Raw genomic sequence first — 13,313 nt, 5'->3', positions numbered from 1 at the left:
AATCACAAAATCCTATTTAATCATTTTTTAGTTAAATTGGTATTTCATACTCCATAGTCAAAATTTGTACTTGTTTGTCACAGTAAAAAAAAATTCGAATTATTTATTCATAAAACTAATAAACCTTTCTCAACAATGAAATATCATTTCTCAAAAAAAAAAAAAAAAAAAGGAATCACCAATACTCCATTATTTATTGAATTAAAGAAGTAATAAAATATTACGGAGGAACCTATTTATTTTTTGGTCCGTTCCAAAAAGAATGACCAATTTTTAAATTTGAAAATAATTTTGCTTAAACTTACAATTGTACGAAAATTTTTTATAATCACACAAATCCTCTGGCACTTGCGATTTTTAATTGTTTACTATCACAAATTACAAAAATCATTATTTTTTTTAAAACTTAGTAGTGAAACATAGTTCACATAAATTGTAACTACATTTTATTACTAACAAGATTGAAGAAGGAAGAACATCTGAAGGTTAGATCCTCGTTTTCATCGATCAGTCCTTCCCTTTCTCTTCGCTTTCCTGTAAAACCAAAGCCTCCCCATTTTTCTCTTCTTCCTGAGCTGTAAGGCAACTCTTGTTTCTTTCTGTGTTCCCAATCTTTAAGTGGCTGATTAATTTGGTTTGTATCTTTTTGTGCTTTCTGATTTGATCTTATATGAATCCTCGAATCTTGTTATTATATTAGCTTGATTTCACATTTTCCCGTTGAATTTTACTTGAATTTCGATTTTGATACATAGTGTGCCCTGACACTCAGTCATACATAAGTTTGAGCAATTCTCTATCTATTTCTACCTGCTTGTGTCTTCTTTTTTTTGTGTGTTTTCTTATGTTTGGTACTTTCTGGTTTTGATCTTACATGAAATTTGTAATTATCTTTCGTATCCTGGTAGCTTCATTTGATGTTTAATTCCTGAATTACGCATTTTTTCTTGGTTATTGAACACAGCTGTTATATGGATAAGTTTGAACACTTCTAGTGATTATCTAGTTGAAATTTTAAAGTTGGATTCATTTTACTCTGTTACTTTTTTTATGATCCGAAGACAAAGTCAGACCTTACCAGGCATTTAGTAGAAAAGGAAGAAAAAAAGTTTTTTATTTTTGTGGCTTAATCTGCCTTTTACTAATGAAAAAGAGTACACATGTACTCCAGCTAATAAGGCAAGGTTCTTTTATTTCATTAATTCAAGTTTGAATCTGTTTAGATCCTTAGGGCAAGCGTAGTTCTTTAGTCATCTTAGTTTAAATCTCAACTGAATTGGCTCAGAATTAAGCTGATTAATGATTAGCATATTTTATAGGTTAATGATTAGCATTTTGTTCCGTTAAATTCCAGATGGCTTCCACAATGTTCTCTCTAGCTTCTGCCGCTCCATCAGCTTCATTTTCCTTGCAAGATAATCTCAAGGTAATTTCATTGTGAATTACATTATTTGGAAATTTGCCCTATCTTAGACTGTTCCTAATGAGGTGGATTCATGCTGTTGTTTGTGTTTGAACAGTCAAAGCTAAAGCTGGGGACTACTAGCCAAAGTGCCTTTTTCGGGAAAGACTTCGCGAAGGCAAAGGTAGGATTTTTGTGTTGTTTGTGTACATTTGGTGAGAGGTAATAGCTCTACTGATATAGAGCAACTCCCTGTAGGTTCTGTCCTTTAGAGTATAGAAGAGAAGAGAAGAGTTTAATTGGGAATAATGGTGGGGATGGAATGATTTGCATACAAATGAACATGTGTTTCTTGCTTTTGGTGTATGATATAGGATGATCCAATCATGCTCCGTAAATCAACTCCAGAACTTATTATTCTTTCGGCACTTCTAATTATAAAAATCTGGTTGGAGTAATGAATATAAGTGATTACCTAACCAACTTACAGAATTGATTTTATTATCCATATACTGAAATTCAAAAACGGCGTTTTGCCAGTACTGGTTTCTTGAGAGGGATGATATTAATATAGAATTATTTTATAAAGTTGCAGTTTAACGTAGGGTATTTTACTAACTAGAAAGGTGATAGATGGTTCCGTTCAGTTTATTAGAAGTATAACAGTGAGGCCTGTTAAACTTTTGCTAGTATCAATGATTGGGGTTTTATGGCGTTTAGGAATTTAGACATCAATTGGCACATTTTAGAACGAAAAACATGACATTTAAGTTACATCAGTTCTTTTCTGAATAAAATAGTACTAGTAAATAACTTGTTTGAACTTTGCCATTTGCTAAAATGTGGCTCAAGATCTTCTTGGTACTTCTATTTGTAATATCAGAGTTATAGGGGTCTAATTCTACCATTGTTTTGAGTCAAAATGTTATTAGTAAAGATAATTCTTTCTTGTCCCCCTTCAGTGCTAACATTCTCATCTTCAATTATGGTATTGGTTTATAAAAAAATTGTGCTTCAGATCACTTTATAAAGCAAAAATTATGCCTCAGTTTGTACAGCATTTTGGGTTTTATAACATTCAATTCAACAGGGCTCTTTAATATCTATGTTTCTACTTTTTGTAATCTACATCGAGCTGTTTAATGTGCTCAAAGGCTTTAATTAGTCCTCCTACTCACCAGATCCTTAGAAAAAAGCCCAGAAGAGAAAGGCAAAGACAACGAGCTCGGACAGATTGCTCAATTTATATTGCAAAAAGATCCAAACCCTCGGGGAGGGAGGAGCATGAACCAAAGATGATACATTGATATTATTTTCTAAATTTGGGAATTGTGATCTTATCTTAAATTTTTACTTTTTTCTCTTTTTCTTTTTTTATAGTCAAATGGTCGGACTACTATGGCTGTTTCTGTGAACGTCTCTCGATTTGAGGGAATAACAATGGCTCCTCCTGACCCCATTCTTGGAGTTTCTGAAGCATTCAAGGCTGATACAAATGAACTGAAGCTTAACCTTGGAGTTGGAGCTTACCGCACAGAAGATCTTCAACCCTATGTCCTCAATGTTGTTAAAAAAGTAAGTCCTCGGTCTCTTGTTTATGCTCAACGTAGTTTGTAAACTAAGAGTCACTTAACCTTGTTCCCATGTGTTCGTCATTAAACATAGTAATAACTTTCTATAGTTTTGCATCTGAATGATGAGGAAATTACTTTTCTGTAGGCAGAAAACCTTATGCTAGAGAGAGGTGACAACAAAGAGGTACTTGATATACTAAATTCATCTTTTGGCCTATTAGTGTCTCTTGGTGCCATTTCTTACTTATTTTTTGTCCATGAATATATAGTATCTTCCAATAGAAGGTTTGGCTGCATTCAACAAAGTCACAGCAGAGTTATTGTTTGGAGCAGATAATCCAGTGATTCAGCAACAAAGGGTAAGTATTTTGGTTTTTAACTCTTAGCAAAAAAGTATCCTGGAACAAACTTGTAGATTCAGTTTCCACGGATTGAATGGCATTGTATGTTTCTTGATCAGGTGGCTACTATTCAAGGTCTATCAGGAACTGGGTCATTGCGTATTGCTGCAGCACTGATAGAGCGTTACTTCCCTGGCTCTAAGGTTTTGATATCATCTCCAACCTGGGGTACGTATATAGTGCTTTGGATTAATTTGGTTGAATCTCATAATACTGATTTTTGCAGTTATGTTTTGCAGGAAATCATAAGAACATTTTCAATGATGCCAGGGTGCCTTGGTCTGAATATCGATATTATGATCCCAAAACAGTTGGTCTAGATTTTGCTGGGATGATAGAAGATATAAAGGTTATTATCTTCCTCACTTTTGTAATCTTTGTGGTTGAAATTGTAAAGCAGCAGTGAGCAGTGTCTTTTTCCTTTCTCCACAAGTCCATTGATGGTGCCTTTGCATGTGGGACATGCTTTGACTTTCAGTCGTTGAAGGAGAGATGCGTTATTCATTCTAGGATAGCATTGTATCTCCCAAATGCTTTTTCTGTTTCCTGCTCTTCCTTCCCATTTTTGCATCGATCCTGTCTCTGCTAAACATGGACAATTTGCGCCCTTGGCAAATGGCAATGACTTGTGTGTTGCTTTTCTTCTCTTTCTATTTTTTGGTAGGAGTGACTTGGTTCTTTCAGTGTGAGCAGTCATATTTCTGAAAATGAAAATCAGAGGAACTTGGTGCTCACACTTAGAGAAAGTTTGTTATGTTTTGGGATGTGAAAGGAATTGACAGAACAAGTTTGATAATATATTTTTTCTTGTGAGGATGGAATATGCTAAAAATAGGCTGCACTCTTTCCTTTTAGATCTTTAGTTCCTATGTCGGTTGTGAATGTCGATTTCTATTTTCAACATTTTCTCACGAAGAAAATAGGATTATCCAGTACTGGATGTCTCTCCTATGTCTGATATATGTGTATGTGCAGTCTTGTTTGCCCGCCTTGCTCTCTCCCCACGTCTAAAAACAGAGTCTGATGGAAAAGGCTTTTTCCTTCCAGCTTTTGTGTAAGTCATTGACATAGTTTAATGAAACTACTTGTTTATAGGCTGCTCCTGAAGGATCATTCATCTTGCTCCATGGCTGTGCACACAACCCAACTGGTATTGATCCCACAATTGAACAATGGGAAAAGATTGCTGATGTAATTCAGGAGAAGAACCACATTCCATTTTTTGATGTTGCCTACCAGGTAATCTGTGCTAAACCCAATTATTTTCATTTGGTGAAGTTGTAGAATTCCAAGTTTCTTAGAAGTTTTGATGGCTGTGTGTGCGTGTGTGAAAAGAATGAAAGATATAGGAGATGGTTTCAAAATAGTGAAAGATCTCTCGTATTTCATTTGTCTTTTGGTGTGTGGAGACTATACATTGTTGTATTGATAGATGAGCGAATTTGATTGATGTTGGTGGTTAAGCCACATGTGTTACTTTGTCCATATTTTTTTACACCGTCTTGGTTTTTATCAATGAAATTTACTGATTTTTCAGTGAAATTATTAGAACAAGATCATCTGAAGTCATTTCTGTCCAGAGAATTGGATTGAATAGCTGTATACTATAATAATCGAGATGCCTCATCTGTCTACACGCTGCACTGCAGGGATTCGCAAGCGGCAGCCTTGATGAAGATGCCTCATCTGTGAGATTGTTTGCTGCACGTGGCATGGAGCTTTTGGTTGCTCAATCATATAGTAAAAATCTGGGTCTGTATGGAGAAAGGATTGGAGCTATTAATGTTCTTTGCTCATCTGCTGATGCAGCGACAAGGTACAACGGCCAGCACTAATAATCTACATATTTCTCCTCTGTATTGGTAAAATGATGTTGCACTGAAGATTTTGGTTAATGTATGATGCCATTTATTTATGTTATGCATGTGCAGTTCTTTCCGTGTATGATTTGTTATACAATATAGCAAGATGAGATGCTTTAATCTCCTTTGGATTTTATGTGGTTGAACCAATATAACTTTTCTTCTGTTAATGGATGCATATCTACTAACTTACAGGGTGAAAAGCCAGCTAAAAAGGCTTGCTCGACCAATGTACTCAAATCCCCCCATTCACGGTGCTAGAATTGTTGCCAATGTCGTTGGAATTCCTGAGTTCTTTGATGAATGGAAACAAGAGATGGAAATGATGGCAGGAAGGATAAAGAGTGTGAGACAGAAGCTATATGATAGCCTCTCCGCCAAGGATAAAAGTGGAAAGGACTGGTCATACATTCTGAAGCAGATTGGAATGTTCTCCTTCACAGGCCTCAACAAAGCTCAGGTAAAACCCCGTGAATTAAGTTATTGCTGTTGCGGAAGCCAAATATATAGAGAGTGATTAAATCACAACTACTATATCTAAAGGTAGCTAATAAATAGTAAATGAGACAATAATAAAATGAACACCAGAAATTAACGAGGTTCGGCAAAATTTGATTTTTTGCCTAGTCCTCGGACACAATCAGCTCAAATTTATTTCACTCCAAAAATACAAGTGAAATACTACAAGAGAGAAAGAAGATTCAAATGCCTTAGGAGATAAGAAGGCAAGTGAGAGATGTTTACAAATGAACAAAACCCTTGCTATTTATAGAAGAGAAATGGCCTTAATAATGTCATGCATGACATCATATTAAGTGTGAACATGCAATGTAAATGCATGAAAAATGCATCTACCAATTTCTTCCTAAAAGGAGGCTTCAAATGTTCACACTAGTTCACATTAATCTTGTCAAAATTCAACAAATCTCCACCTTGGCAAGATTCCACTTTTGCAATTTTCTCTTACTGATAAATTTTGATTGTGTCTTCAACTCCAATCTTCAAAGTTCAACAATGTTGATCAAGTTCAAACAATGTTAAAACTTGATCGCAGTCACTACTTTTGTTAGCATATCGGCAGGGTTGTCTGTAGTCCGAATTTTCTGCACCATCATGACTCCACCTTCTTCTATAATATCTCGTACAAAGTGATATCGAACATCAATGTGCTTCGTCCTTGCATGATAAACTTGGTTCTTTGCTAATTGGATAGCACTCTGATTATCACAAAATAGTGTGATGTTTTCTTGACCAATACCAAGATCTCTAAGCAACCCTTGAAGCCAAATTGCCTCCTTTACAGCCTCCGTAATTGCCATGTACTCTGCCTCAGTAGTAGACAAAGCAACCGTTGACTGCAAAGTAGACTTCCAACTAACTGGTGCATTTGCAATAGTGAAAACATAACCAGTAATTGATCTACGCTTGTCCAAATCACCCGCATAATCCGAGTCACAATATCCAACCAGATACTGACTATCTTCCTGCTCAAAAATCAATCCAACATCTACAGTATTACAAATATACCGTAGAATCCATTTCACAGCTTGCCAATGCTCCTTTCCTGGATCATGCATATACCTGCTTACAACTCCGATAGCATGTGAAATATCAGGTCTTGTGCAAACCATTGCATACATCAAGCTACCAACGGCATTTGCATATGGCACTCTTGACATATACTCTTGTTCAGCTTCATTCTTCGGCTACATAGCAACACTAAGCTTAAAGTGAGGAGCAAGAGGAGTGCTAACCAACTTCGTGTTCTCATTCATGCCAAATCGATCTATTACTTTCTGAGATAGATAGAGTTTCTTTGAATATCTATCTCTTTTTATCTCCATGCCAAGAATTTTCTTCGCCTCACCTAAATCCTTCAGCTCAAACTCCTTTCTTAGTTGAATCTTCAACTTCTCAATTTCCTCTTGACTTTTGGAAGCTATCAACATATCATCAACGTATAGGAGAAGATATATGAAGGATCCATCTTCAAGCTTGCGCAAATACACACAATGATCGTATTTGCTTCTTTTGTACTTCTGCCGCAACATAAACTTATCAAATCGTTTGTACCATTGTCTAGAAGATTGTTTCAATTCGTACAACGATTTTTCAAGTTTGCACACCATATTTTCCTTTTCAGCAACTTTGAATCCTTCTGGCTGAGTCATATAGATTTCTTCTTCCAAGTCTCTATGTAAAAATGCAGTTTTTACATCTAACTGAACTAGTTCCAAATTAAACTGTGCTACCAAAGCCAACAAAACTCTAATGGAGGAGTGTTTCACGACTGGAGAAAACACCTCATTGTAATCAATTCCCTCCTTTTGAGCGTACCCTTTGGCTACCAATCTTGCTTTGTAGCGAACATCTTCTTGGTTAGGAAATCCTTCTTTCTTTGCAAATGCCCATTTGCACCCAATTGCTTTCTTGCCCTTCGGGAGATTGGCCAATTTCCATGTGCGATTCTGATGAAGGGATTGCATTTATTCATGCATGGCAATCCTCCACTTATCTTCTTCTGAACTTTGGATTGCGTCTTTATAAGTGGTAGGAACACCATCAGCTACAATTGAGGTTGCGCAAGCAACCGTCTCTATGAGACGAACAAGTTTCTTTATTGTTCTTTTTGGCTTGCTGGTTGCTATTGATTCAAGTTGTTGTTGGGGTTCCTGAGTTGGAATCTCCCCTTCCACTGACTCTTCTTCCAGGGGAAAATCTTCTATTGTTTCCTCGTTTTCTCCCTGTGTTGGGAAAATTAATTTTTCCTCAAACTCCACCTGCTTTGAAGCACCAATAGTTTGTTTGACATCTTCAAATGTCACCTTATCTATTATGGCAGATTCATCAAAGGTAACATCTCTGCTGAATATAACTTTTCTTGTCTCTGGACACCATAATCGGTATCCTTTGACTCCAGAAGTAATCCCCATAAATATAGCTTTCTTTGCCCTCAGATCCAATTTTGACTCTTTCACATGATAATATGCAATTGAGCCAAACACATGTAAAAAATTATAATCTTCAGCAGGTTTTCCATACCATTTTTCAAATGGTGTCTTGCCTCCAATAGCGGCAGATGGTAGACGATTAATGAGGTGATATGCATATGTTATTGCCTCAGCCCAAAATTCTTTGTCCAAGCCAGCATTGGACAACATACACCGAACCTTCTCCAGCAAAGTCCGGTTCATGCGTTCTGCCACTCCATTCTGTTGTGGTGTATTTCTGACGGTGAAATGTCTCAAAATGCCATCATCTTCACAAATCTTATTGTAAAGATCATTTTTGCATTCTCCACCGTTATCTGTGCGAAAACACTTTATCTTTCTGCCTGTTTGAGTCTCTATCATCGCCTTCCATTTGAGAAAAATTCCCAGCACCTCATCTTTGGTTTTCATAGTATACACCCATACTCTCCGGGAAAAGTCATCAATAAAGGTTACAAAATAGTGTTTCCCACTTAATGAAGGTGTTTTGGAAGCACCCCAAACATCCGAGTGAACATAATCCAAAATACTTTTAGTATTATGGATTGATGTTCCAAATTTAACCCTTGTTTGTTTTCCCTTGACACAATGCTCACAAAACTCCAAATTGCAAGTCTTTACTCCTTTTAACAATCCTTGATCTGATAAAATCTTTAAGGATTTTCCTCCAGCATGTCCCAAGCGCATGTGCCATAGCTTGGTTGCTTCTGCCTCCTTGTCATCACTGGATGTCACTGTTGCTGTCCCAATAACTGTACTACCGCGATAGTGGTACATGCTATTATTTCGCCGGATTCCCTTCATTACCACTAATGCACCAGAGCATATTCTCATTACCCCATTTTCTGCAACGACTTTGAGCCCCTTTGACTTTAGGGCTCCTACAGAAATGATATTTTTCTTCAATTCCGGTACGTATCGAACATCTGTTAATATTCTGATCAATCCATCATGGTTCCTTAATCGGATTGAACCAATACCATATGCGGTAAGAGGATTGTTATTTGCTGTGTGAATAACTCCACATTCTCCTTCTTGAAAATCAATGAACCAGTCCTTGTTGGGACACATATGATAGCTACAAGCTGAATCCATCAGCCATATGTCAGATGGTTTGAATGGCTCAGTTGTAACTAGCGAGAAATCAGAGTCGTCACAATCAGCTACATTTGAATCCATGACAGCCTTTCCATTGTTAGGTTTGGCCTTGTTTTTCAACTTTGGACAGTCTTTATTCCAATGCCCCTTTTCTCGGCAAAAGGCATATTCATCTTTGTTGGGGTCTGGATCTTGACTTGGATCTTTCTTTCTTCGTTCTCATATGATTTTGAGAACGATCTCTCACGACCAGTGCTTCTCCTTCTCCACTCTTTTGTTTTTCTCTCTTTCTTTGTTCATAGCTGTACAAGGCAGAACAAACTTCTTTGAGAGACACTTCATCATTCCCATGAAGTAGAGTAGTTTCGAGGTGCTCGTACTCATCGGGAAGTGAACTTAATAACATTAAGGCCATATCTCCATCACTAAAAGTCACGTTCATATTCTGCAAATCTGTCGCCAACTTATTAAAGCTGGTGATATGATCATTCATTGTAGTACCAGGAACATATGTGAAGCGTAACAGTCTTTTTTCATGTAAAGTTTATTTTGACTGTTTTTCTTCAAGAATTTATCCTCCAACGCATTCCACAATTTACTTGCAGAAGTTTCTTTTGTGTATGGATACTTCTGTTCTCTTGCGAGGTAAGATCGAATGGTACCACAAGCAACGCGGTTGATAATCTTCCAATCTCCTTCTCCGATATTGTCTGGTTTATTTTCTTCTATGGCAATAACTAGCCCTTGTTGAAAAAGGACATCAAGAACCTCAGCTTGCCACATCCCGAAATATCCTGACCCGTCAAAAATTTCAACTGCAAATTTCGCATTTGACATAATTCTTGTCATAAGCGAAGATGCCAACGACGTATTATTGACACCCGATGTGGACTCTTCATTTTTATTATCTCTCATTTTGCTATAGATATTATTTATTTGCTGACAGTACAGAACATCAAAGTAATTCTTTTCTGATGTGGAAGTTCAGACTCTGCTGCAACCACAGAGCATACTAAGATAGAACCTTGGCTTTGATACCAATTGTTGCGGAAGCCGAATATATAGAAAGTGATTAAATCACAACTATTATATCTAAAGGTAGCTAATAAATAGTAAATGAGACAATAATAAAATGAACACCAGAAATTAATGAGGTTCGGCAAAATTTGATTTTTTGCCTAGTTCTCGGACACAATCAACTCAAATTTATTTCACTCCAAAAATACAAATGAAATACTACAAGAGAGAAAGAAGATTCAAATGCCTTAGGAAATAAGAAGGCAAGTGAGAGATGTTTACAAATGAACAAAACCCTTGCTATTTATAGAAGAGAAATGGCCTTAATAATGTCATGCATGACATCATATTAAGTGTGAACATGTAATGTAAATGCACGAAAAATGCATCTACCAATTTCTTAAGGCTTCAAATGTTCACACTAGTTCACATTAATCTTGTCAAAATTCAACAATTGCTGCATCACAATATGCTTAAATTCAATTTGATTTGGTTGACAACTTTCTAGCTTTGATCATTCATCACAAAGCGCATTCTTCACTCAGCACGTATTTTTATTAAGACATTCTTTCCTTCCATTCTGACCGATTTCATAAGTTTAATATGCAAAAGATAGTGCAGTGAGAGTCTCCTTACTGGATTATAACTATGGACTAAAGTTAAATGCATACATTTCTTTCCCTGTACTTGCACTTCTCGTGCTCATATTTGATATCTCTTCTTGGCTACACAGAGCGAGAACATGACCAACAAGTGGCATGTGTACATGACAAAAGACGGGAGGATATCGTTGGCTGGATTATCTGCTGCCAAATGTGAATATCTTGCAGATGCCATAATTGACTCATACTACAATGTCAGCTAAAAATCTTGGATATGAGAATAGTAGTTCATAGTAACATCTGGAGGAAATTCAATGTAGTTCATTCCTTAGTTTGAGCAAGTTATCCTCAAATATTGTAATAATAATAGTTTTTGACTTGTCTGCGGTTCACAGATTTCATCTGTATGTAGCAAATTTTGGGACAACTTCTAAACAGCCAGATTCTGAAGTTATTATGTAAGAAAGTTTACCAGAGCGAAATACTCGAGTAGACATCTTAGTCTAGCTAATTATCACTTCAACTATATTTTTGTTGACATACAAAATCTCTAAGCAGACTATAGGATTCTTAACAAACATAACATCATGACTAAGCTTTATCCTACTTGTCGGTATTGCTTATATGGATCTTTTGTTTTCTTGCTTTTATATTTTTCGCCAAATCTACATGGATTTGGAATATTTTAGGTTTTTTGAGATAATGTCTTTTAGTGTGATTTTCAATTTACCTTGTTTCCTTTTTAATATATTAAATGATTATGGCTTCGCACTTGCTCAGTGATGCATTTAGAGCTCCACATATAACATGCATAACTTATTTCAAGCAATCTTCTATTACTTTATCCTATAGGTGTGCTACTTGTACATATTATTGGATGAGATCATTTCTAATCTATATAAATTTACTCAAACCGATTAAAATTATGTTTGGCTAACTTAGATGGAACGACCCAGTTAATGATAATTTAGACTTTCTTGTATACACTTGCTGTACCTTTTTTTTTCCCTTTTCCATCGGACCAAAATATAGTAAGTTACATCTTACATTTTATATGACATCATCTTACTTGACACAAAAAAAATACTTTATCTTCCATTTTATATGACATCATTTGATTTGACGCAAAATTTAAGATATCAACTTATGAAATATGTAGTAGTTATGTAAGAAAAGAATTAAACAAATAAGGTGTGTTTGGTACGAAAGGAAAATACTAGAAAATGTTTTTCAGGAAAACGAGATGTTTTATCACTTATTCCCATGTTTGGTTGGTGAGTAAAAAGTTTTTTTCCGGAAAATATCTTCTAGTATTTGTTTGGAGAGTAAAAAATATTTTTTAGAAACATAATTTTTTTTATACTACTTTCCTTAACCCCCCCCCCCCCCCCCAACAACAACAACAATAACATACCCAGTATTATTCTATACCGTGGAGCTTGGGGAGGGTAGTGTGTACGCAGACCTTACCCCTACCTTGTGAGGATAGAGAGGTTGTTTCCAATAGACCCTCGGCTCAGGATATTATAAGTACCACATTAATAAAAATATAGGCAAAAAGGGATAGTATCAAAAAGTCATATAAAAGCAGAATAAAACAACAAGACAGTAAAGTGATCAACAATGAAAGAAAACAACGGTTAGTCATAAAAATCTACTACCAACAGAAAACGAGACTACGTGCCAATACTAATGTTATGAACATTCTACACTACCTACTCTACTACCCTAATTCTCGACCTCCAAACCTTCCTATCAAGGGTCATGTCCTCGGTCAGCTGAAGCTGCGCCATGTCTTGCCTAATCACCTCTCCCCACTTCTTCTTTGGCCTACCTCTACCTCTCCGTAGGCCCTGCAATGTTAATCTCTCACACCTCCTCACTGGGGCGTCTGTACTCCTCCTCCTCACATGACCAAACCACCTAAGCCGCTCTTCCCGCATCTTGTCCTCAATAGAGGCCACACCCACCTTATCGCAAATAACCTCATTTCTGATCCTATCTAACCTGGTGTGTCCGCACATCCATCTCAACATCCTCATCTCTGCTACCTTCATCTTCTGGACATGAGCAATCTTGACTGGCCAACACTCATCCCCATACAGCATCGTTGGTCTGACCACCACTCTGTAGAACTTACCCTTAAATTTCGGTGGCACCTTTTTGTCACGCAAAAAAATCGAAAGCGAGTCTCCATTTCATCCATCCCGCCCCAATACGATGTGTGACATCTTCATCAATCTCCCCATTCCCCTGAATAATAGACGCGAGGTACTTAAAACTCCCTCTCCTAGGGATGACCTGCGAGTCCAGCCTCACCTTCCCTTCCCCTCCTAGAGTCTCGCCACTGAACTTACACTCCAAGTA

General features: G+C 36.7%; 1 protein-coding gene across 4 annotated transcripts; it reads left to right on the top strand.

Annotated features, from left to right (window-relative positions):
• Positions 1 to 408: 408 nt before the first annotated feature.
• LOC104111195 (aspartate aminotransferase, chloroplastic) lies at positions 409 to 11,428 on the top strand. 4 transcript variants are annotated; one of them, XM_070182617.1, is made up of 12 exons: positions 409 to 485; positions 1,355 to 1,426; positions 1,521 to 1,586; positions 2,783 to 2,977; positions 3,122 to 3,160; positions 3,246 to 3,335; positions 3,437 to 3,545; positions 3,617 to 3,726; positions 4,473 to 4,616; positions 5,027 to 5,193; positions 5,435 to 5,699; positions 11,078 to 11,428. In XM_070182617.1, the coding sequence occupies exons 2-12, from the start codon at positions 1,355 to 1,357 to the stop codon at positions 11,207 to 11,209; spliced, it is 1,389 nt and encodes a 462-aa protein (XP_070038718.1). In that variant the 5' UTR covers positions 409 to 485; the 3' UTR covers positions 11,210 to 11,428. The 4 variants fall into 4 exon arrangements, with proteins under 4 accessions (XP_070038718.1, XP_070038720.1, XP_070038716.1 ...); XM_070182619.1 differs by having other exon boundaries at positions 436 to 485; positions 1,320 to 1,426; XM_070182615.1 differs by having other exon boundaries at positions 449 to 577.
• The last annotated feature ends 1,885 nt before the right edge of the window (positions 11,429 to 13,313 follow it).

The sequence above is a fragment of the Nicotiana tomentosiformis genome, chromosome 8 (genome assembly GCF_000390325.3).
Source record: "Nicotiana tomentosiformis chromosome 8, ASM39032v3, whole genome shotgun sequence".
In the NCBI taxonomy this organism is placed as follows: domain Eukaryota; kingdom Viridiplantae; phylum Streptophyta; class Magnoliopsida; order Solanales; family Solanaceae; genus Nicotiana; species Nicotiana tomentosiformis.
This window is presented reverse-complemented; position numbering and strand designations above follow the sequence as displayed.

What these genes read in the sequence shown, in the direction of transcription:
- LOC104111195 (XM_070182617.1), top strand. Translation starts at nt 1,355, where the DNA reads ATGGCTTCCACAATGTTCTCTCTAGCTTCTGCCGCTCCATCAGCTTCA. An exon ending in CCTTGCAAGATAATCTCAAG is followed by an intron (nt 1,427 to 1,520) that starts GTAATTTCATTG and finishes GTGTTTGAACAG; the next exon opens with TCAAAGCTAAAGCTGGGGAC. An exon ending in CAGTGATTCAGCAACAAAGG is followed by an intron (nt 3,336 to 3,436) that starts GTAAGTATTTTG and finishes TTTCTTGATCAG; the next exon opens with GTGGCTACTATTCAAGGTCT.